The sequence below is a fragment of the Girardinichthys multiradiatus genome, chromosome 1, assembly GCF_021462225.1.
Source record: "Girardinichthys multiradiatus isolate DD_20200921_A chromosome 1, DD_fGirMul_XY1, whole genome shotgun sequence".
NCBI lineage: Eukaryota > Metazoa > Chordata > Actinopteri > Cyprinodontiformes > Goodeidae > Girardinichthys > Girardinichthys multiradiatus.
Genome location: NC_061794.1, coordinates 38786936 through 38811421, shown reverse-complemented (window position 1 = coordinate 38811421; position 24486 = coordinate 38786936). Strand labels below are relative to the sequence as shown.

The following is a 24486-nucleotide window of genomic DNA, read 5'->3' as shown; positions in this document are numbered from 1 at the left end:
ACAGATCATTGTTACTATTACCGTGAATGGATTTATTTGTCTAATTCTTTTAAAGTTAAAAGTTAAAGGAAACAGAACTACACTGTTATCAAAACAACATATGAAATAGGTCACCTATGACATTAGCTTTTTCCCTTCCATTATTAAAAATAATTATATTTATAATCATAATAATAACAAAAATAATAACCTATGAAACTATATATTTACAAGTTATAAAAAGAAATTGATCCACCTCATTCCTGTGGAGTTTTATGTAAAATAGAGGAAACTGGAGCTAATTGTGTCCAGTGAGCTGTATTTCTGAAGCAGCTGGTTACTTTAATTACATTTCTTCCTTTTTTTTTCCTACTTCCGTAATGCTACGCACTTACCTACAAAGACATTGGACTGACTGTATTCTAATGCTTTTACTTGAAAAATCTGACATTACAAAAATACCTTTGTAATATATCTGATTTCAGAAGACGGTGATACAAGCATGTCGAAGACAATGAGCATGTTAAAATTAACAACTTTCATCATAATATGAAATATTCAAAGTATTAAATACTTCAGATAATCTTATAATTTATATCCAAATAATTTTACCTAAATAATTAAAATTCTTTTCTATTTCTTAATCGGTATCAACAAAAAAACTGCAGAAAGCAGCACAAAACGTCATATTAATGAGGGAGAGAAGCAACATTCTTCAAACTTTTTGAGGAGTGAAAATCTGTCATCCCAGTTAGTTGCAGAAGACCGGTTCATCTCAGGTTTGGTTGCGTGAGAAACTTCTTTCAAATCCAGAGGTCTCTTCATTGTTTGATACACCTCCTGTCACTTTATCCTTTGGATTCAGAAACAACTGGTCAGAACTCACACAAAATAAACTGTTTTGTTTTGTTTGTTTTCTTAATACACTCACCTTCACACTGCCAACGATTTCTTCAATAGACTTGAATGTGGAGGAATGCCTAAGAATAAATATGAGGCCAATTTAAAATTAAACACTTGAATACCAACTTGTCTTTAAATATATTGTGCTGTTTTACCTCATAGATGGCACACTTATAGTGTGGCTCAAGCTGCTGAGTGAAACAAAGAAGAGTTGGTAAATAAAAGCTGAGAAATGCCTTTTAATTATGATTTTAATGATTTGAGAGTAAACTGTATTTGTCAATGGGGGAAAATGCTTGTCTTCTGCTAAATGCTTTAAATTATCACACATCTGAGTTTTGACTAAGCAGGATGTAAGAAATATTAACCATAGATCTTCGACTATCTAAGAAGGACAAACAGATCCAAAGAGAGCTTACAATGGGCAGTTGCAAACAAATTAACATCTTCTTTATCTACTTCCTAATATTGATATTAATATTATTATTAATTATATTGGATCTCACCGTGATGAGCTCGGGAGAGGCAGGGCTCTGTTGAATTTGCAGCATGAATCAAAAAGAAAAATGCAGATATAACGTAACACCAGGTAACGTTTCCTTAGCCACAACCGCTATTGCGCAAAAACAATGCTGTTACTGAATTATTGTTTGAACATGCTTTTAAAAAGATAAGGTGATGCCCCAGCTAAAATGTCATAATGAGGTTACGTTTGTAGTGTTCAAACTGGACAAATTATTACTGTGGATGCACAACAAAACCAACAATCCATTAGTTTGCTGCTCAGTAGCCTCTGGCCAGCATAAGAAAATAAAGCTAAAATAAATACAACTATTAAAGATAAGATTTGATTTAATATCTGCAAAAATCAGTTACCTCCGTATAACCTGATGTCGCTACACTGGTGTATGGGGCTTACTTTTGCACATGAAGCTAGAAACAAAATAGTGTGTTTGGATGCCATGATGTAGTTAATAACTGCAACATCGGGCCACTGCGACATCTGTATGCACCGTATGTCAAACATTTGCACAATGCAACCTCTCATGCTGATCAAATCCAAAATGCAACCCCTGAAAAACACACTGGTTTGACTAACTGTCAGGTCTGTATGAAGCTGCTGATGATCTCATCACTAATGCCCAATCTAAACAGGTTATCTCCTTGTAATCATTTAAAACCCATGAATGGGTTTTCATCTGCACCAAACCAAATTAGACAATTCTTCCTGGATTGGTAACTTAATTTTAACATTCAGAATAGTTTATGTGACCCAAATAAAATGTTAAAACTTGCAGGACAAAACTGTACCAACTGTGGGTGTACCTCATCTGTGCCAGTCTTCTGGTGATGGCCACGCCCACGTTGGACAGAGCAGCAGATGTCACCTGGCCTGCTTGAGACAGACCATCTCGTGTCCTCACATATCTGCAGATAAGAAATTAAATTAGTGACTGCAAAAAGCAGTCGGAGTGGGTCTCTGTTAAAACAAAGCTCTGCGTGTTTCCGTATGTTATATAACGGAGTCTAGTGAGCGCATACGGAAGACAAAGGTACACAATGCCACATAAACAACAATAAGCTTTTGTGCGTCAGTTGCCACAGTCCATCTGGCTGCACCAGATCTCTTGCTTACTCTGTTTGAAACAAACACTTGAGGCTCGTCATGGTGTGACTTTGTAAAGTCATTGCCTCTTCCGCTAAGTCAGGCTGTGGGGCTATTATCAGGGTGCCAATCCTATTTGACCTGGAAAATCCCATCACTTGGTTCTTAGAAGTGATCCCTCTTTAGCAAACATCCACATGGGGAATGTTGAAGAGATCCAGCTGTTTTAAAGAGTAAATATATTTCTTGACATGATTAAATCATGATTACACTGACTCACACGCTGGAGTTGCTGATGTCCTCCAGAGTGGCAGAGGCTGTGAGATATCTGAAATTACAGGACATGCATAGGTTGACAGATTAGTGTGCTGACTTAAGAGGGCAGCCCTGATCATTGCCAGTTTGCCTCTTTTGGTTAAATAACCATGTCATACTAAGACAATGCATCTGTGTTTGTGAAAGTCTGAGTTCACTTACGGAGCTGAGGTCTGGACTTCCTGCCAACCCTTGGACAGGTTCTGTTTCACATTACTGAGAGGACTCATCCCCAGCTGCCTCCTGATGTCTGCTGCATATTTTTCTTTTGCCATAAGGACCTGCCTTAATGTCTGAATTTCATCCTCTGTCTATGCAAGAGAAAAGAAAAATAAATTCAAGAGAGAACAATATATTTTTCCATCTTGCTTATGAATCAGAATGTGGAAAACAGGGCAAAAGAGCTGCAATACCTTTGTAAGCTCAAAACGCAGACTGTCCAAGTCATCCTCTCTAAGATTTGTATGTGAACATCCATTCCCTGTAATCCTTGTGGGTAAATTCAGCGATGAAGACATCCCATTGAAAACTTAGAAATAGAGACGGAGGAAATGTGAATGGCAAACCAAGAAGGGAAAAGAAACAAAATAAATCCGGATTCAACTGTAATCAGATAAAAATTACAGTGTGTTAGAGCATAAGTATAACACCTTAAATACATTTTGTATGAAGTTCTGGGGTGATAAAAAAGTCCCTATCTGTACCTATGTATCTGTTGGGGGATAAATTATTGGTAGAAAAGTAATAGTTAAGTAAAATAAATGATGATGTAATTGTTCTTTTAATCGTGTCCATAAAGGCTGCTTTCTAATATACTATAGGTCTTTTTTGAATGTAACTATTGTATTTTTTTTTTTTTTTATTTATTTACTTTGAAGACTTGTACCTTTGTCTTCCATATGCGCTCACTGGACTCTGTAAAAATATTTTTGGATTAAGATCTTTAATATACAAAATATATAAAATAAATATGAAATAAACAAAAAAATTGAGATATATTCTTGTAGATTAGACTACTTAGCAGCAGTTGACATCATTTAACATCACAAATAAATTCAAGAGTGAGTAATCCTAAATCTGGATTATAATTATTGTCTTTCAAATGCAGCAAATTCTGAAAAAAATCAACTTTATTTGCTTATTTTAATAGTTTTACACCATTAGCTAAGTATTTAAACACGGGACTTACACTCGTAAATACATTTTTGAATTTCTTTTGTTTATAAATTACTTAGTGTTTCTTTTAGCTAGATATATCTTTAAAAGAGGTAGGTAAGAAATGCAAACTTGTTTATATATAGAACACGCATAAAAACATAATATAGAGAAAGAACAATAAACATCATAGTTCATCAAAAACTGCAGTTTATCTTTCTCTGGTTTACATATTGATAAGTAAAGTAGTTTCAAAACTTTCATGCTCTGGTTTTGTTGTTCGATCCATTCCCATTTTTTTTTTATCATCACAAAAACAACTAAACTTATATCTTAGTGCTTCACATAATGTGCAAAAAAACGTTTAATAAAGTAAAGCCACAAAACTGCAGTCTGTTAGCATTTTAAATGCTGCTACAATTAGCAATTTTCATGTGGTTCTCACATATTTAAGCAACTTAAGTAATTGTATAATTATTTTAACTTTTAATTAACAGGTTCCATTGCTGCAAGGCAAAATGAAGGTATTTTACTATTTAGAATTTAAATTGAAGACATAAAAGAAAAGAAAAAAGATACTAAATAAAAACATCGCTCCAAAAATGATAATTTCAGATCCACACATGAAAGACTGCATTTAAGATGGCTTTAGTACAAATATTCGATTCGTAATTTTAAGTTTAACGGTAAATATATAATTGTAAGAAATAGTTGTTACTTAACTCGAGTCCATTAGTGTTGTTAACGTGTTTCTGTTGTGTTGTTGATCATGTCGGAGCTGTCCGCAGTGCTGAACTCCTCCCTCACTGTCTGCTAACGAGCTAACCGGCTGCTAACCTGTTGCGTGCAATGCTAACGTCAGCATAAAGTCATCAGAACTAGCAAACAACTCAAAAGTAAGGATTTAACCCACTAAAACCAACCAAAAAAAAACACAAAAAAAAAACAGATTGTATCAATAACACAATACCTTATGAACAACGTGAGTTGCTTTTACCTGGTCGACTCATCGCTGCTTTGTTCACGTCGAGGTGTTTTGATAAGCTAACTGTCGCCAAGTGTCTCCATCCAGTTAGCTGAGCTCAGAGAGTAGCAGGGGCAGTCTGATCACTGAGGCTATTATTGGGTTCACTCTCTCACACACTCAGTAATCTCAGTAACTGGCAACAGCAGGATAAAAAGAGGAAGACAAAGATCACTATAAACTCATGCCAGCTTCAGGTACCTATCTACACATAAATACTTTAAAAACACAGAAATATTTACAACTAGCATACTCTAAACTGAACAGCAACTCAGGGCAAACTGTTATCCAGCCGTTTAATTGTGAATTGTTTTATTGTTTTTGGCAAGTTTGGCATCTGTACAATAATCGTACAGTGTGAACCTGGCCTTAGTTGGGGTCTTGCTGGAAAACTTAAACAGACATCCTTAAAAACACAGTGTGTGTGTGTTTGTATGAACCGTGCCAACCATGCGTGTATAGACACCCACAGGTCTTCAGAGATCTGCTTACTCAGTGATCCCAGGTCCAAACCTGAACAAGGCGAGGCAGCATTTAATTTCTGTGCTCCTCAGCTCTGGAACAAACTCCCTGAAAACGTGAGACAGAAACCACCGAGTCCTTTAAATCAGGACTGAAAACATTTTGTTTATAGCATATCATCTATGCTTACGCTTTATTCCCCTTCTGTTATTCCTTTAATATCATGTAAAACACTTTGAGTTCCCTTGTGTAAGAATTAGATTTTGTAAATAACCTTACCTTGCCTTTAGAAAAACACAAAAGAGCGATTTTTATTCATTTATTAATTACATTTTTTCATTTATGCTATTATGGCTTAATTTTACAAAAAGCGTGATCTCATCAAATGGACTTTTAAAAGACGAACCGGCCCAGTTCATATCTAGAAATTCAATTCAGCTCAGACCAATTCAGTAACATAGACATATTCATAATTAATTACATATGTCCCTTTTTATGCTAGCTATAATGCAGTTCAGATCAATTCAGTTAATAGTGAAAGTTGGTGAAAAGTTATACATATAAGGAAATTGCATCAGGTTATTGGTTTTGCTGCAGTCCCATCCTGAGCAAGCTTGGGGTGACAGCAGAAAGAAACAACTCCCAGCTCAGTCGGAGCAGCCATTTACTGTGACTAAGGGTTCAGAGGACAGAGCAGACACCTAATAAACCAGAAGAACTAGTTCTGGAGCACTTTAATAAGGTGAACAGTCTTGTTAGTAGCTTTGTCTAGGAAAGTTTGTTAAACAGAGAAATGTTGAGCCAGTAGTCACAGTTCGATGCAGCATAGCTCATTTGGTAGCTTTGATACTGGGTTACACACCCATTTATTTATTCAGGAAGAAAAGTTGTTTTCATCTTTATTTTGATTTGTTTATTCTCTGCTTCACTTGCGAACCATTAGATGTTCATTTTTCAAATATTATTTTTCCACATGCACTTGTAGTTTGTTCCAATTATTTTTTATGTTTTATTCCTTTCAGTTTCAGACCCTTAGATTGTGCTTGCTGTTCCTTGAATTCTTCTTGAATAATTCTAGCTTGGCTTTATAAACGTATTCTAACGATGGTAAGCATCTACCAGTGCAATTTGTAGTAAAACATTCAGTGGTAAGCACGGAGCATCTCCATTCACCACAGCAGCAAATGAAATCGCTAGAATCCTCATCCATAATCTAAATGTCGCCATCTGGTGGTAAAAATGAAGTTCACACAGCTTCTGTAGAAGCAGCATGAAGAAAACCAATGCTGCCATATTTCGGCTCATTATTTGCAGATACTGGAAATCACTAAGCGTAACATGAATGACTAAATCATACCTATTCATAAACATCTTAGTGGGCTTACTTTTAATTGAACATCTAATCCTAATACATTGTATGCTTGTTTTTACCTTTAACCAATTTTTAAAAATTCTATATGAACCCTTCACCCTATATGAATACTACTATTTATAATAATAAACCTATATTGTTAAAGTCCTACATAAAAGGGCTATAATTGTTTAGATGCTGAAAAAAAAGACAACTTTACAACATACAACAGTAACCATTCTGACTGCTTTCCACTTCTTTTTACTGATTATCTTTAAGTTGTCATATTAAAACTTTTAACAGATTAAAAAGGATAATCACTTTCTTTGCCAACAAACTATTAAAATTGGCTCATTTAACAAAATTAGATGAAGACATGAGTCAAAATGTTGAGGAACATTTATTCAACAACAGCAAATCAGATAAATGATCCACTTGTTTTCTTCCAGACACACAGTTACCATGCTACAACATAAACGTCAAGGTTTATACTTTATATGAGCCAAGTGTATGTACAGGCAGCTTCAACCATTAAACCATCCCTGGCTGGATTTAATGGCTACATTACAACACCATACCATACCATTTAAAATGATCGGAAATCCTCCTTTAAAACATGACAGAATATGAAATAAATACAATTTTCAAAAATGCATCATATAACCATTTAGTTACACTATATACTATTTTTTGGAGTCATTTCCTGATCCATTATAATTTTTTTCAACACGGTGCATTCAGCTGAGAACAATTATATTAGCATTTTTCAGTATCTCAATGAAAAAGCCATGACAGAAACATCTATGTTGCATCGAGGGGTTACAGGAAACATCATACGAGGGCCACAGAGGTCAACATCAATACTATTAATAGCAGAGGGGTGGGCTACGGGGGCTCACCAATTGTAAACCATTTAAACACGTCAGTTGTCGTCATGAAGCAGCAAAAGTAGCAAAGATGTACATGTGGCAAATTAAAGAAAAATATAGAAAATTCTTGTTTTCCTCAGAGATGCATATCGCGGCTTCAAACGTCAACAATGATGAACGATCACAAAATATCAGGCTTATCAGATTTAAATTGAAAATCCCCCAGGAAGAGTGGGACATTTAGTGTTTGGTGTTCAACTGAACTTCAAACAGAAAAAGGAATAAACATGTGACACTACCAACCAGCATGGATGAGGTGCAGCTGGATAAACTGGAGCTCCTTGGCTTAATGCAGCACAGCACAATAAAATCAAATCAGCATGGATGAGTTGCAGTTTCACAAAGGTGAGCTCCTTGGCTTAATGCAATGAAATTAAAAAAAGTCAATGAGATGAAGCTTAACAAATGTACTGTGCTCAATTTAGCAAAATAAACTAACATAAAACCCGCCTGGATGGGGTGCAGCTTAATAAATTTGAGTTCCTTGAAAGAAAAGTTCTGTTTTTTGTGCGATATCTTCTAATTTTTGCATCCAGAATTAATGTCAATGATAAGCTGCTGATATGACAAATAAATAATAAAACACAAAAAATAAGATTTGTAATAGAAGATGGACCAAATCCATTATAGGAATTAGCTTTAAAATAATCACAACAACCTGCTGCAGTGAGGTGCAGAAAGCAGTCCATGCCTTTGGCCTGTGAAGGAATGTGAGGCTGATGCTAAATAATAATTAAAGCCTAAATTGTTCCCCAGCAGGTATTTATGAACACCTATCCACAAATAAAGAGGTGTGCCTTAACAAGCTCATGACTTGGATCTAAACCACTCAGGGGGAACACAGAAGAGACGAACAAACAACAGTGTCAAAGCTCTTTTTGTGCTGAAAACAATATCGATCTCAAATTAGAATTGAAAAGTGCTTATGTGGGGACAAATCAGTCCTCTAAAGTTTAATGATGGCACTGGCTGCCTGAATCTTTATGCATGTTTCCAACCAGCACATCGCTTATGAGCTGTGGCTCTCTGTTCCTTCAGCATAAAATATCTCGTAAACTTTACCTCCTTCTCCTCCTCCTGGTGAGCTGTGCTCATTTTAACATCACTGCACATATGTTATGAGTCTTGTTAATAAGTAAAACTTTTGCCTGGGAGTAAAGAAATTATAGGGACAATGTTTTCTACACAGTGCATGCTACACTATGATGCAAACGATGGGAAAAGGGAAAGTGGGGTGGGCAACCTGCATGGTTAAAGAGCAAATGAAGAAACCAAAGGGAAACAGTTGTTTCTCTTGCCTTCTTGCACTTGGGAAACATACGATCAGGGAAGGATTGGGAGGGGATGTGACTTCATTAGTTCCTTTGAAAGGCCATGTTGACAAATCCACTCTCCTCTGCATGGCTGTTCTTCTGACGTAGAAGGATGGATTTGCCTTTTCTTTCATCTCACTGAGGTGGAGCAGGGAAGCAGGCAGGACCCCAAACTGGGACTAACGGGAGTGGAGAGGTTAGTTGAAGCCAGTGTCGGTGTGGTAAGAGTAGTGCCCATCTGATGTTAGCTGGGTCGTCTCTGTTGCCGATGGCTGCAGCACTATGGGCTCACCAGCAGCCTCTGGTTGAGAAACAGAAGCATTTCAATACCTGCTCTAACACCTCTAACGAAGTGTTTAACACTGGTTATTCGGCCTCACCTCTCTCATCAGACTGCAGCTGAGCCTCCAGGTCCTCAGGGGATACGTAGAAGTCCTGCTCCTGGCCCTCCCGAGGCCGAGGTTTACATCGTCCACAGCAGCAGTTACAGCAGCAGCACAGGCAGCAGCAGAAGTAGCATCCCGTCGCCAGGCCGCAGAATACAAACAGAGCCTGCAAACAGATCCATGGAGATAAAAACTGAAGATGCATCTAGAAAAAGTGATTATCAATAAGGTCATACATTTTAGTAATTCAACTTAAAAAGTAAAAATTTTAAATATTGTGTAGATTCATAGTATTTATATACATTTTGCTGATTATGACTTACATCTAATAACTACCCAAAATTAAATTTAACTGAAAATTAGAATATCACACAAGACCAAGTTTTCAATAAGTTTTCAAAACAGAAACATGACCCTACTATAAAGCAAATCTGTGTACTATACATTATATCCTCTCAATATTTGGTTGGGCCTTCTTTTGCATGAATAATTGCATCAATGCAGCGTGGCTTGGAGGCAATGTGGCTCTGCTGAGGTGTTTAGGATGTCCAGGTTGCTTTACTAGCGGCTCTCAGCTTATCCTCCAACTGCATTTGTTGGTTTTGGTGTCTCATAGATTATCTGTGGGCTTTAGGTCAGGCCACTCTGTTGGCCTATCACGCTGGCAATAGTTATTAAACAAGTTGTTTCAAGACGGCTGCCCTGACATTTATAAAACACAATGAACAAACACCAACAGATGACATGAGGCTCCAAATTAGTAATTGCGGAAACTTTCCACTGGACCTTAAGCAGCTTCGATTCTGTCCTTCTGCACTATTCATCCTAACTGGGACACCAATTTCCAAATGAAATGCAAAATATAGTTACGTCTCAAAAGAGGAGTTTGGACCACTGAGCAACAAGTCATTTTTGTCCTTAGCTCAGGTAAGATGTTTGGACATTATCTCTAGTTCAGAAGTGGCTTAACACAAGGAATGTGACAGTTGCAGCCCATGTCCTGGATATTTCTGTGTGGTTGCCCTGAAAGCTCAGACTCCTTCAGGCCTTGACTTCTGAATCTCTCCTAACTTTTGAATGGGGTTTTCTATATAATCCTCTCAAGTCTTGCTTGTTTTTTTTAACCACACATTTTCCTTCCTCCTGCCCATAGACAGCTGGAGATAGGCACCAGCTTCCCCGCGACCCACTATGGAAGAAGCCGTAGAAAATGACTGACTTTTTCCTTCCACTAAGCTTTCCATTGAAATGTTTGAACACAGCACTCAGAACAATTAGCTTCTTTAGCCATGACCTTTAGTTGCTTACCCTAAATGATATATAATATTATGGAAATAACATCATATTAAAAATGTTTTTATTGGTCCTATGTAATATTTTACTTTTCTGAGACATTGAATTTGAGGTTTTCATTATCTATAATGCATAATCATCAAAATTAGATTAAATAAACCTACAAGACACATCCATCTGTATGTAATGAATTTACTGTATATAATGTATGAGTTTCCCGCTTCGAATTGAATAACTAAAGTAAAGGCATTAATTTATTGAAATGGACCATATAAATGAGCCCATATGATTAAAAAGATCATGCTTTTTGTCTTACCTTTGCCCACCAGCTTGAAAGGACAAAGTAAGTGTTAACATTCTCCTCCCCAAACTGCTCAGCCACATAAAGTCCCAGAGAGCCGTATTTATCATAAATATTACGCTTTGTGGGGTCATTCAGGATGGCATGGGCATTGTTTATCTCTTTGAACTTGTCCGCTGCCTCCGGATTGTCTGGGTTCTTGTCAGGGTGGAACTTTAGTGCCAGTTTCCTGTTGTAGAGGCAGGAAGAAAATGACTGAATGACAGCAGAGGGGATCAAACTTTTCTGATTGGAAATCACAGAGCTTAGTCCCACCTGTAGGACCTCTTGATGTCATCCGATGTGGCCACCTTGTCGACTCCCAGCACGTGGTAGAGAGACTCCCCAGCGGTGGACAGAGAGCGCTGCCTCTGCTGCTCAGCCATGATGCCTCACAGGCTGAACACAGAAACAAGAACAGAGAAATGCAAATATACCTCTATTATCAGAACAATCGAGTGACGCCTGTGAGGCTCAGACCTCCTGACAGCAGCTGGGAACAGCTGGTCCAATAAACACACGTCCTAACATGCAGATCTGCATTATCTGTACAGAAATCAAGCTAGTGTGGGTCCAAATGATGAACTGATTACTTTCACCAGTATTTATCTTTTTTTTCCTAGGGATAACACACTGTTCTAGCTGATCACTGACAGTGTGCACCTTGGCAGGTCCACTGCTTTTAGTAAATTACAAGCTGACATCACTGCAGGGTGAACAGTTACAACACAGCAGCATTGATACAAAATGATGCTGCAAAGAAAAAAAAAATATTTATTGAATCCTAAAAACCGGGCTGCATCCAAATGGGTGTCAACTCAACACAAATGATTACCCACTGGTGTGTTTGAAGCTCCTCTCATTTTATCTTCACATTTACACAGAAATCTAATTAATAATAATTAATCTCCCTCTACGAATCCCACCCCGTCGTAAATTGTATATAGGAAGGATTATAAACTACGAGTTCAATACTGGGAGCATAATCTCTGATCAAGCGTCATCAGCTGCACTGCCACAGCGCGCAGCATCCATGTTGGTTCGCTTCCTGGCCTGTTCTGGATGCAGGGATGGATCGTCAGGAGGGATTTTTCAAGGGCAAGAGGCAGCGTCAAAGGGGAACAAAAGCAGAAAATATAGAAAATCGAACATGATGCTCACCTTTTAGTCGTCTCTGTTGATCTGTAAGAATACCGATCCGGATTCTGATGTAAGACGGTGCAGCGTGACTATGGCCGCATCTCGCACGTACCATAACCCTCTCTGTCTCTCACTATGTGACCATGGACGGCTGCAGCAGCTCGCTGACTCCGCCCCCTGGTACCCCACGGAGGACCCGACGTGCGCGTGCATTGACGAAATGATGACGGAGTGGGCGCGCGGTGAGGAAGGCTCCCGAAAATGTTATGAAGTAAATAATGATCTCTATAATGAAAGGAAATACATAATTTTGTTTCTGTAATATCTTATTTGTAAAAGTATTGAAATTAAAAAACTTAGTGTTTGGGAAAGCCTTCTTATCCTTTGCCAAACTTATAAAGATTTGGGCTAACCAAAAACAGCTTAGATAATGGTCAATATCAATACATGATACACATCTATCTATCTATCTATCTGTCTATCTATCTATCTATCTGTCTATCTATCTATCTATCTATAGTGGGGAGAACAAGTATTTAATACACTGCCGATTTTGCAGGTTTTCCCACTTGCAAAGCATGTAGAAGTCTTTCATTTTTCTTTTAGGTAATCTTCAACTGTGAAAGACAAAATCTAAAACAAAATCCAGAAAATCACATTGTGTGATTTTTAACTAATTAATCTGCATTTTATTGCATGACATGGGTATTTGATGCATAAGAAAAACCTAACTTAACATTTGGTACATAAACCTTTGTTTGCAGTTACAGATATCAGACGTTTCCTGTAGTTCTTGACCAGGTTTGCACACACTGCAGGTTGGGATTTTGGACCGCTCCTCCATACAGATCATCTCCAGATCGCTGGGCAATACGGACTTTCAGGTCCCTCCAAACAATTCCGATTGGGTTCAGGTCTGCAGATTGGCTAGGCCACTCCAAGACCTTGAGATGCTTCTTACGGAGCCACTCCTCAGTTGCCCTGGCTGTGTGCTTCGGGTCGTTGTCATGCTGAAAGACGATGTTTCCACCTCCATGCTCCATGGTAGGAATGGTGTTCTTGGGGTTGTACTAATTTTTCTTCTTCCTACAAACATGACAAGTGGAGTTTAGACCAAAAAGCTCTATTTTTGTCTCACCAGACAACATGACCTTCTCCCATTCCTCCTCTGGATTACCCAGATGGTGATTGGCAAACTTCAGATGGGCCTGGACATGTGCTGGCTCAAGCAAGAGGACCTTGCATACGCCGCAGGATTTTAATCCACAGTGGTGTAGTGTAGTAGACTGCAAGGTGGAGCAGTTGGTAGCACTGTTGCCTTGCAGCAAGAAGGTCCTGTGTCTGACTCCCTGCCGGGGGTCTTTCTGCATTTTTGTACTGCCCTTTAAATGAAAGAATCTAAATTTGAAGACCTAGTCTTGGGAAAAAGTAAAAATATTATCCCTTGTATTGCTCATAAAGACTAGAGGTAAAAACAGCTGAAAACAGTATGGAAAATAGTTAACATTCACAACCTACCTTTCCTCCAAGCTCCCCATATTGTCTTTTCTTTGTTAGGGCTTGCGAGATAGAAGACCCCAGAATGCAGACAGGCAGCATGACGGTAAGTGCAAAAGATTTAATAACAAAAAACTCACTCACTAGGAGGAAGAAACCAAAACAATAAAGGCACAGGCAAAACTGACATGGGCAGGCTGGCAAGACAGGCTTGACATGAACAGGAGGACATGAGCTTGAGTTGAAAACAAGTCTTGAGCATGAAAAATGTTTTTGCAATGTGTGATGGAACAGGTGTGTATTTATAGAGAGTGAACCAGGTGAAGCAAGACAGATTAACTAGGTGCAGGTGAACCAAATAAATTTAATTGACAGGAGAGAACAAACGTGACTGGAGCAAAACAGGAATTCAAGAATACAAACTAATAGAAACAGAACTGGAAAAACATAAAACGAAAGCACAACCAGATCCAAAAACCAAACTTGACAAAACATGAACAAGACTAAAACATGACCAGAAAAATAAACAGAAACATGATTCAAAACCTTAACTGTGAAACAGACCAACAAAACCCAAAAACACCCACAAATCATAACATTCTTGTTATACAACACCTGTTCAGAGTATGTCCTTACTGCAGTTAAGTCGTCAGCCAATGACTAAGACAGAAAATGACTAATGCATGACAATCCATTAGTGATTTCACCTATCATTCTGCAGTAGAAAATGATGCTCCAGGATCAGGGCTGGATGGAGATAATGTGAAAAAAATTCCTTTTAGATCCTTAAGTCTCACTAGTGCACCTCCTGCCCAAAAAACCAACATATATAAACCACCTTGATGGTTCCATTGAGAACTGGAAAGTTAATTCATGACTGACTAACCTGATGAAACAAATGAAACTTAGAAAAGGCTGACTATTACCAGGTTACTATTGTGACATCAGAGATACTGTTGAACTGCAAGCGAGACGTTTGTCTATTGTCCGAGGTTTAATAAAAATAAAAAAAAAACATGCAGAGCTCAGTTGAGACATGTAGATTCCAACTTTCCTTGACCCATTTACACGAAACAAAGTCTCTACAGTAAGATATGAGAAAGATATGGTGCTCCAATGAGGGCTGGGTTTTCTCACTCCATCCAACCAACATCCCATTTAATGGATAATTGTTTTCACAGATTTCATAAAAACGTATAATGTATCACTACTAAAAGTCACAGCACACTGCTTTAAATAGAGGCACACATTTGAATGTTCTTTAAACAGTTTCTTTATGCTGTGGGAGAAGAAACCCGATGAAATAAATGCGCATCAAAGTATCTGTATGAATCAAATAATTTGTTAGTTTAAAAATCAGTATTCAGTTTTTGGAAATATTTGCATGTTTTTGGACAGAAGACAATTCACACTCTATCATCTGGTCAGTGATGAGGAAGAAAAGTACTTTCTAGTTAGTCTTAATACCATATAATGGAAAAAAGACCAAATTTTGGGTCATTTACGTAAGAGTCGGGTCTGTTTAACATCTGTGATTTCACTGCTGTGTCAAAACTAGAATTAGTCATTCACAAAAAGAGTAGAAATCAGTTCTTTCTTATGTTGGTGTATCTCTTCCAGTTTTTGTTGTTTTAACAGGCAGTAGTGCTCTTTCTTAGGCCCGTCATTTATATGGAGGAATAAGGAGCCCAGTTTTTACCAGACAATGATACAGCTCATGACTTACATCCTGTTCAGTGATTGTGAGGGATGATGGCCCTTACTAAGTATAGCTTAACATAAGGAGAGGATGGGATATAAACATTGCTTAGGATTACTTTATGACATGTGATGACCTCAAATGAAAAAACTATTTCTGTAGATCATGACAACCACATCTTTTTATAAGCAAAAGCTCACTGCTGTTATGGATAATACTTGTTAACAGGATATTGAACCGTCTCATGCAATTATGAATTAATGCAGTTCTGAAGGCAACAGGGGGTCTAACTCGGTACTAGCAAGGCGTACCTAATAAAGTAGCTGGTAAGAACAGTACATATACGCTATAATGTGGGCCCAGGTATAAACTGTGTTATATTCATTTGTAATGTTGAACCCAGATTGAAATCATTGGATTGATGTTGAACTATTATTAAAATGTCATGTGCAATTTATGCTGTTGACTTTTGAAACAATGTTTTACCTAACATTTTTTATTTTGTAACAGAGCTGAACAATAAAGACCTTAAATTGCAAATGATTCAAACTATAAAATAAAGCAAAAAGACATAAAAAGTCACAAAGAACATTTTTTTAAAGCAACAATCACGATGGGTTGCAAAATACCTGAATTAAGGCAAAGAGCAAGAAACATGATCCATGAATCGACATTTGTCTTAAATATGCTAAATGTATGACAACTAATTGAGATAAGGTTATGAAAAAGAAGAACAACAATTTATCTTTCAGTGGCAAAATTAAAGGGTTACTGCATCAAAGTAACAGATAAATGACACAGATAAACATAAAAAATAAGCTACAAAAATAAAAAATAAAAATAGACCATGCATTAATGTCAAATATACACGGTAAGAAAACTGTGCAGGTAATGTAAGTGTATTAAATTATGTAAAAACTTTACAAAATAGTAGTACAGTAAAACTCGCATTTCACTCACGTTGAGACGAGTCTCACTGTCCCTCAGCAACCGTGACGTCACAGCCCTGACCAATCCTCGCAGCTCGCACATAGCTATCGCGAGGTTATCAAATTAGCCTGGTTAGTTAGCTAGCGGCCGAAGCTGTACTCTGTCCAGGCGGCTTACAGTTTTTTATTTCTCTAAAAGCATCAAGAAGACTTGACTAGGTTGATTTATTAGTCGTTTCCTCCTCCTGCTTGAAAGGAAACTCGGCGGACCTTGAGTTTCACGGTAAGTTGTGAAAACGCACACGGTATGCTAACTAGCTGGGGCTAATGCTGTGGAGGAAGCGGGTTTGTTTTGATCGCCTCGGTGTATTTGACTGGTGTTTTTAAGAATGCATGCAGGCGTTTAACCTATATTCGGGTCGCATAAATACAGTTTGGATGATCTGCGGCGTTTCAGAATGCATATTCTGAATCATCTGTTTTTATTTTCTAATTAATAAGTTGTTGAAACGTAGCTGTTCTTGCAGATCCACAGAGTGACCAAGCTGTGTCAGTCTTGCTCATGTTTCGCTTCGTCTTCAGGTTCCCAATGATGAGTTATGCTGAAAAGCCAGAGGACATCACAAAAGAGGAGTGGATGGACAAATTAAACAATGTTCACATTCAGAGGGCGGACATGAATCGACTAATCATGAATTACTTGGTGACAGGTAAGACATTTATCTAGAAGACACGGGCTGTTACCTGAATACTTACCTTTTTCCAGTGCATCTCAGTAATTTAGGATATAATCAAAAGTTGATTTTAGTTTAGAAATTCAATTCAAAAATGGAAAAGTATACAGATATGTTACACAGTGTCAAGCGTTTATATCTGTTAGTTTGGATAATTATGCCCTACAGCTACTTAAAATCAAAAATGTGTTTCTCACGGTTATATTATTACATGAGACCCATAAAAAAATGTTTATACAAAATTATCAGTCTGCAGAAAACTATATCCATACTGTGCAGTATAGCCAGTTAATACTTACTAGGGGCTCTTTTTAGATGAATTACAGCAGTAATGCAGCGTGGCACGGATGCAAGCAGCATGTGACTCTGCTGAGGTGTTTCAGTAGCGCAAGTTGCTTCAGCGCGTCTGCATTCTTGGCTCTGCTGTCTCTCATCTTTGTCTTGACACTCCATAGATTCTGAGGTTTAAGTCTGGCCAATCTGGTACAGTTGAAACTCGTACTCGTCGTCTTCCACTTTATCCGGGACCGGGTCGCGGGGGCAGCAGACTCAGCAGAGACGTCCAGAGGTCCCTCTCCCCAGACACCTCCTCCAGCTCCTCCGGGGGGAGCCCAAGGCGTTCCCAGGCCAGCCAAGAGGCATAGTCCCTCCAGCGTGTCCTGGGCCTCCTCCCGGTGGGACGTGCCTGGAACACCTCCCGAGGAAGTCGTCCAGGAGGCATACGTATAGATGCCCGAGCCACCTCAACTGGCTCCTCTCGATGTGGAGGAGCAGCGGCTCCAAGACCCTCCCGGATGACCGAGCTCCTCACCCTATCTCTAAGGGAGTGCCCGGTCACCCTACAGAGGAAGCTCATTTCAGCCGCTTGTATCCAGGATCTCGTTCTTTCGGTCATGACCCAAAGTTCATGGCCATAGATGAGGGTAGGAACGTAGACCAACCGGTAAATCGAGAGCTTCGCTTTTCGGCTCAGCTCTCTCTTCACCACAACGGACCGGCACAGCGCCCCCATTACCGTGGCAGCCGCGCCGATCCGTCTGTCGATCTCCCGCTCCATTCTTCCCTCACTCGTGAACAAGACCCTGAGATACTTAAACTCCTCCACTTGACGCAGGAACTCCCCTCCAACCTGAAGAGGACAAGCCACCCTTTTCCGGTCGAGAACCATGGCCTCGGACGTTGAGGAGCTGATCTTCATCCCAGCCGCTTCACACTCGGCTGCGAACCGCCCCAGCGCATGCTGTAGGTCGTGGCTAGAGGGGGCCAGCAGGACCACGTCATCTGCAAAAAGAAGAGACGAAATCCTCTGGTCCCCAAACCAGACCCCCTCCGGCCCTTGGCTGCATCTAGAAATCCTGTCCATAAAAGTTATGAACAGGACCGGTGACAAAGGGCAGCCCTGCTGGAGTCCAACATGCACCAGGAACAGGTCCAACTTAGTGCTGGCAATGTGAACCAAACTCCTGCTCCACTTGTACAGAGACCGGATGGCCCCTAGTAAAGGGCCCCCGATTCCATACTCCTGGAGCACCCCCCACAGGGCATCACGAGGGACACAGTCAAATGCAAATGGGCAAACTCCCATGAACCCTCGAGCACCCTGTAGAGGGTATAGAGCTGGTCCAGTGTTCCACGGCCGGGACGAAAACCACACTGTTCCTCCTGAAGCTGAGGTTCGACTATCGGCCGGACTCTCCTCTCCAATACCCTGGGGTATGCCTTACCAGGGAGGCTGAGGAGTGTGATCCCCCTGTAGTTGGAACACACCCTCCGGTCACCCTTCTTATGAAGGGGGACCACCAACCCAGTCTGCCAGTCCAGAAGCACTGTCCCCGACCGCCACGCAATGTTGAAGAGGCGTGTCAACCATGACAGCCCCACAACATCCAGAGATTTGAGGTACTCGGGGCGGATCTCATCCAACCCCGAAGCCTTGCCACCGCGGAGCTTTTTAACCTCCTCGGTGACTTCAGCCTGGGTGATGAAAGAGTCCAACCCTGAGTCCCCAGCCTCTGTTTCCACCACGGAATGCGTGATGGCAGGATTGAGGAGATCCTCGAAGTACTCCTTCCACCGCCCGATAATGTCCTCAGTCGAGGTCAGCAGCTCCCCACCCCCACTGTAAACTGTGTTGGCGAAGCACTGCTTCCCCCTCCTGTGGCGCTGGATGGTTTGCCAGAATCGCTTCGGGGCCAACCCATAGTCCTTCTCCATTGCCTCACCGAACTCCTCCCAGGTCCGAGTTTTTGCCTCTGCCACCGCCCGGGCCGCGGCACGCTTGGCCCCACGGTACCGGTCAGCCGCCTCAGGAGTCCCACAAGCCAACCACAGCCGATAGGACTCCTTCTTCAGCTTGACAGCGTCCCTTACTGCCGGTGTCCACCGCCGGGTTCGGGGATTGCCGCTGCGACATCCCTCGGAATCTGGTCAAAGCTCTCTCGGAGGTGAGAGTTGAATACATCCCTGGCCAAGCGGTCTGCCAGACGTTCCCAGCAGACCCTCACTGTCTGGCTTTCTCCTCCTCCAGCGGATCCAACTCACCACCAGGTGGTGATCAGTGGACAGCTCAGCCCCTCTCTTCACCTGAGTGTCCAAAACATGCGGCCGAAGGTCTGATGATACGACAACAAAGTCGATCATTGACCTCCTGCCTAGGGTGTCCTGGTGCCAAGTGCACTGATGGACACCCTTATGTTTGAACATAGTGTTCATTATGGACAATCCGTGACTAGCACAGAAGTCCAATAACAAAACACCGCTCGGATTCAGATCGGGGAGGCCATTCCTCCTGATCACGCCTCCAGGTGTCACTGTCGCTTCCCACGTGGGCGTTGAAGTCCCCCAGCAGAATAATGGAGTCCCCGGGAGGGGCACTATCCTGCACCCCCGACAGGGACGCCAAGAAGGCCGGGTACTCCGCACTACCACTCGGCCCGTAGGCTGAAATGATAGACAGAGACCTCTTCCCAACCCGAAGGCGCAGGGATATGACCCTCTCATCCATTGGGGTAAACCCCAACACGAGACGGCTGAGCTGGGGGGCGACAAGCAAACCCACCCCAGCCCGCCGCCTCTCCCCGTGGGCCACTCCAGATTAGAAGAGAGTCCAACCCCTCTCAAGGAGATGGGTCCCAGAGCAAACGCTGTGCGTGGAGGCGAGCCCGACTATTTCTAGTCGATATCTCTCGACCTCCCGCACAAGCTCGGGCTCCTTCCCCCCCAGCGATATGACATTCCACGTCCCTAGAGCCAGCCTAAGCATCCGGGGATCGGGCCGCCGAGGTCTCCAACTTTGTCCGCCGCCCATCCTCTTTGCACCGGTCCCTCACGGTTCGCCCTGCAGGTGGTGGGCCCACTGGGGGATGGTCTCGCGTCTGTCGTTCGGGCTTGGCCCGGCCGGGTCCCGCGAGGAGCAACCCGACCACCAGGCGCTCTCCGACAGTCCCGACCCCAGGCCTGGTTCCAGGGTGGGACCCTGGCTCCGCTGTACCGGGCGACGTCACGTGCCTCGATTTTTTAGTCGTCATGAGGGGTTCTTGAAACTATGGTTGTGAAACCAGGTGTTGGTACTTTTGCCAGTGTGGGCAGGTACTTGTCCTGTTAGGACATGAAATTAGCATCTTCTTAAAAACTTGTTAGCAAAGGAAAGCATGAAGTGTTGTACAATTTCCTGTCAACGACTGCACTGAGTGTGGACTTGATAAATCACAGCTGGAACATCAACAGCAGATGACTTGACTCATAAATTATCATTGACTGTGGAAAATTCACAATGGACCTCAAACAACTTTCCTTTCTGTGCCTCATTGCTCTTCCTCCAGACTCTGAGACATTGATTTGCAAATGAAATGCAAAATTCATCTGAAAAGAGGATTTTAGACCACTGTACAACAGTCAACGCCCTTTTCCCAGGTTACATACTTCTGATGTTGTCTCTGGGTCAGGAGCAGCTTAAGACAAGGAATATGACAGTTTTGGCTGATGTAGTGTGGTGACTCTTGATGCACTATTCCCCAATCTTCGTAGCTTATTTTTCCCTTTTTCCTTCCACTTAACTTTCCATTAAAACGCTTGGTTACAGCATTCCCTGAACAACCACTCTTAGCAATACACCCTCCTTGTGGAGGTTGTCAGTGATCATATGCTGAACAACTGTTAGGTCAGATATTCAAAATAAAAAAAATGTTGACAGTTTTTTATGAAATATTCTAATTTCTTGAGGAACAGAATGTTCTTTCTTTTTTTTTTTTTTATTAGCTGTAAGCTATAATCATGAAAATTAACAAAAATAAACACTTGAGATATATCATGTTCTGTGTAATGAATCTATATATTATGTGTTTTAATATTTTCATTTAACTGTTCAAAGACTAGAAGATCCAAGATGGCGCCGCTGATGGCAGCCTTGGAGCTTTGCTCTCTAGTCAAGTGTGTCTATATGGACTTTTAAAAAGATTTTCTTTGTTATTGAGGGCAAAGTGTACCCGAGTCAGATTCCTTGTTTGTCTGTACAAACTTGGCAACAAAGCTGATTCAGATTTTACTGACATGAAAAAAGTTTACCATGATATTTTAATTTATTGGGATGCACCAGTGGAGCGTATTATTTCTAATTTATTTGCCTGTGTCCTTCTGTGTATATCTGAAGAGGGCTTCAAAGAGGCAGCAGAAAAGTTTCGGATGGAGTCTGGAATCGAGCCCAGTGTGGACTTGGACTCTTTGGATGAAAGGATAAAGATTAGAGAGATGATCCTAAAGGGCCAGATACAAGAGGCCATTGCACTCATAAACAGCCTACATCCAGAACTGCTTGACACCAATCGATACTTGTATTTCCATCTGCAGGTACGGTTGCATGGAACTGAGTTGATTTAATTTGGCTATGTGCCTTTGGTATTTGCAGCAATTTCTAACCACAAAGTTAATGTAAGCAACATTCAATACGAGTAAACCTGAATCTGTCTTATGAGCCTAACAGCTGTGTCGTTATCCATCCTGAAAAGTTCATGTTAATGTTTTGTTCATGAAAAAAACATTAATATAAAATGTCATAAACCATGGCATAATATTACTTGCACATCAGCTTTACCTTCTTTATCTTTACCTTCTCTAACCTTCTTGTAGCAGCAACATTTGATTGAGTTAATCAGGCTAAGAGAGACTGAGTCAGCCCTGGAGTTTGCTCAGACACAGCTTGCAGAACAAGGGGAGGAGAGCCGAGAGTGTCTGACAGAGATGGAGCGAACGCTCGCCCTTCTGGCCTTTGACAACCCTGAGGAGTCACCCTTCGGAGACCTGCTCAACATGATGCAGCGGCAAAAGGTTGGCTTCACTATGTCTGATTGTAAACCATTATTATTAAAGTACGCTGTGATTGTTTTAAGGTCCTGTATAACATTTGACAACATCTGAAAAGAATTGTCTCTTTTCACATTGGTAATTTCTTTAGCTGAATCAGGATTGAGGAGAGGGATTTCGTACTGTTACCTGGAGTTGTTTGTTTATGAACTAATAATGACACCAAATAGCTCACTAGCTGTTTTTATTTGATTTAAACTATGTGTTTCTTTGATATTGGAAGGTAGAGGATATCTTTCAACACTTTTAACACATTTTTAACAAACCTCCCACTCTCAACGTACTCAACTGTTGTTTTAATCTCTGTATCATGTCACGTTACAACCACAGACTTCTGTGTATTTCATTTAGACAGATCCTTCTACCTGAGCTGTGGATCTCCATCGCTCCTCCAGAGTTACCACAGGGGTTCTCATATTAACGTCTCTTTGTTTAGGTGGATGGTTCCAGTTGTGCCATACCATCTATTTCTAGATGATGGATTGAACAGAGCTCTGTGAGATGTTTAGCTTGGGTAATTTCTTTTTTTTTTAATCTAACCCTGCTTTAAACATCTTCACAGCTTTCATCCTGACCTGTCTGCTGTGATCTTCATGATGCTTCTTGTTCTCTAATGTTCTCTAACAAACCTCTCAGGCCTTCAAAGAGCAGCTGGATTTATACTGACATTGAATTACACATAGCGGACGCTGATTACTAATTACTTCACTTCTGAGACAATTGGTTCCACTGGATTGTTTTAGGGGTATCAGACTAAAATTACCTAAATACAAAATATCTTGGAAACTATGGGACATTTTCTTTCCACTTCACAAGTTTGCACTGCTTCGTGTTGGTTTGTCATATAAAATCCCAATGAAATAAAATGAAGTCTGTGGTTTCATGACAAAATGTGAAAAAGTTCAAAAAATAGGCGATGTTTTTTGCAAAGCCCTTGTACTTTGTGTCAGTTTGGTTGGAATGTGCCAAATTTACATCATTTTCATGTGTTTGCTGTTTAAGAAAAGGTTTTTGGAATTGTGAAATCACAGTTTTTGTTGTTTGTTTTTTACATTTTATGGAGCAAAGGGAAAATAAATACTGAATTTAGCAACAAAAAAAACAAAAGTCTTTCTTTCAGTTTGACAGTTTTTTGCCTTGTCGCTCAGGTGTGGAGCGAGGTGAACCAAGCTGTGCTGGACTATGAAAACAGGGAGTCAACACCTAAACTTGCTAAACTCCTGAAGTTACTGCTGTGGGCTCAAAATGAGTTGGACCAGAAGAAGGTGAAATATCCTAAAATGACTGACCTCAGCACGGGCACCATTGATGACCCCAAGTGAACAGTCACCTACACAGCTACTTAATTTATATCCTGTCAGTGACTGCGTGACAGCCCGGTAACATGTATGTGTAAACATATGTACAGTTTTGATGTTTCCACGTCATTTATGAGGGGTAACTCATCGTGCAAACTGTAATTGCTGTATTTGCAAATAATTCAGTTTAAATACAGATTCTAGGTTTTATGAACTTCAAGTTTCTGTTTTATATTTTGTCTATTCAAACCCTTCACTGTTGTATTTCAGTGACCATTTTTCAGAAAAGACTTAATTCTGCAGTGAAGAGGGTTGATTGTGTGAATGAACAGTGTGTGAAGATGTTACAGATCTTATCAGCCGAAGATGTGTTCAGATTGAGCTGGTGGATGGCTTCAAGAATTCATGAACATGTGAATATTTTTCCCAATTAACAAATGACAACACTTTATTAGTGTTATATAGTTTTAATCAGTGCTGTATTTTATGGTTTTATTTATCTAAATGTGTGGAAGTTTGTTATAAATGCACCACACACTTTTCAGACCATAAAATTAAATGTACATTTACAGTAAATACATGAGACGAATAGTCCTGTAAATTTGTCATTTCTCATGTTCAGAGACGGGTTGACATCGAGAAGGTTTTGTTACTGAGTTGAGTCCGCTTGGCCTTGAGTGCTTCAGTAGTTGCATTTGGTTTTTTATTTCAGGGGTTTGAAGTTGCTGTAAAGTTTTGGAAATCCCAGTGACAGATGGAGCATTTATACACTGCA

At 40.4% G+C, this 24486-nt stretch overlaps 3 protein-coding genes across 13 annotated transcripts; 1 reads left to right on the top strand and 2 right to left on the bottom strand.

Annotated features, from left to right (window-relative positions):
- Positions 1-20: 20 nt before the first annotated feature.
- Positions 21-5208, bottom strand: LOC124876464 (tumor protein D54-like). Of its 11 annotated transcripts, none has more exons than XM_047379276.1 (11): positions 4929-5205; positions 4682-4795; positions 3675-3718; positions 3217-3332; positions 2966-3114; positions 2769-2816; positions 2209-2310; positions 1389-1415; positions 1038-1073; positions 911-959; positions 21-832 (listed from the first exon to the last, which is right to left on the bottom strand). In XM_047379276.1, the coding sequence occupies exons 3-11, from the start codon at positions 3700-3702 to the stop codon at positions 755-757; spliced, it is 633 nt and encodes a 210-aa protein (XP_047235232.1). In that variant the 5' UTR covers positions 3703-3718; positions 4682-4795; positions 4929-5205; the 3' UTR covers positions 21-754. The 11 variants fall into 11 exon arrangements, with proteins under 11 accessions (XP_047235232.1, XP_047235223.1, XP_047235250.1 ...); XM_047379267.1 differs by having other exon boundaries at positions 4956-5205; XM_047379294.1 differs by having other exon boundaries at positions 3690-3718; positions 4956-5204.
- Positions 5209-7176: 1968 nt separating this feature from the next.
- On the bottom strand, positions 7177-12375 carry dnajc5aa (DnaJ (Hsp40) homolog, subfamily C, member 5aa). The gene is made up of 5 exons (XM_047372966.1): positions 12218-12375; positions 11333-11455; positions 11033-11246; positions 9418-9589; positions 7177-9338 (listed from the first exon to the last, which is right to left on the bottom strand). Exons 2-5 carry the CDS (start codon positions 11440-11442, stop codon positions 9235-9237), a joined length of 600 nt encoding a protein of 199 aa, XP_047228922.1. The 5' UTR covers positions 11443-11455; positions 12218-12375; the 3' UTR covers positions 7177-9234.
- A 4038-nt stretch (positions 12376-16413) lies between these two features.
- Positions 16414-24294, top strand: LOC124872691 (glucose-induced degradation protein 8-B homolog). Its single transcript, XM_047372958.1, has 5 exons — positions 16414-16604; positions 16904-17031; positions 21704-21900; positions 22180-22377; positions 23562-24294. Exons 2-5 carry the CDS (start codon positions 16911-16913, stop codon positions 23733-23735), a joined length of 690 nt encoding a protein of 229 aa, XP_047228914.1. The 5' UTR covers positions 16414-16604; positions 16904-16910; the 3' UTR covers positions 23736-24294.
- The last annotated feature ends 192 nt before the right edge of the window (positions 24295-24486 follow it).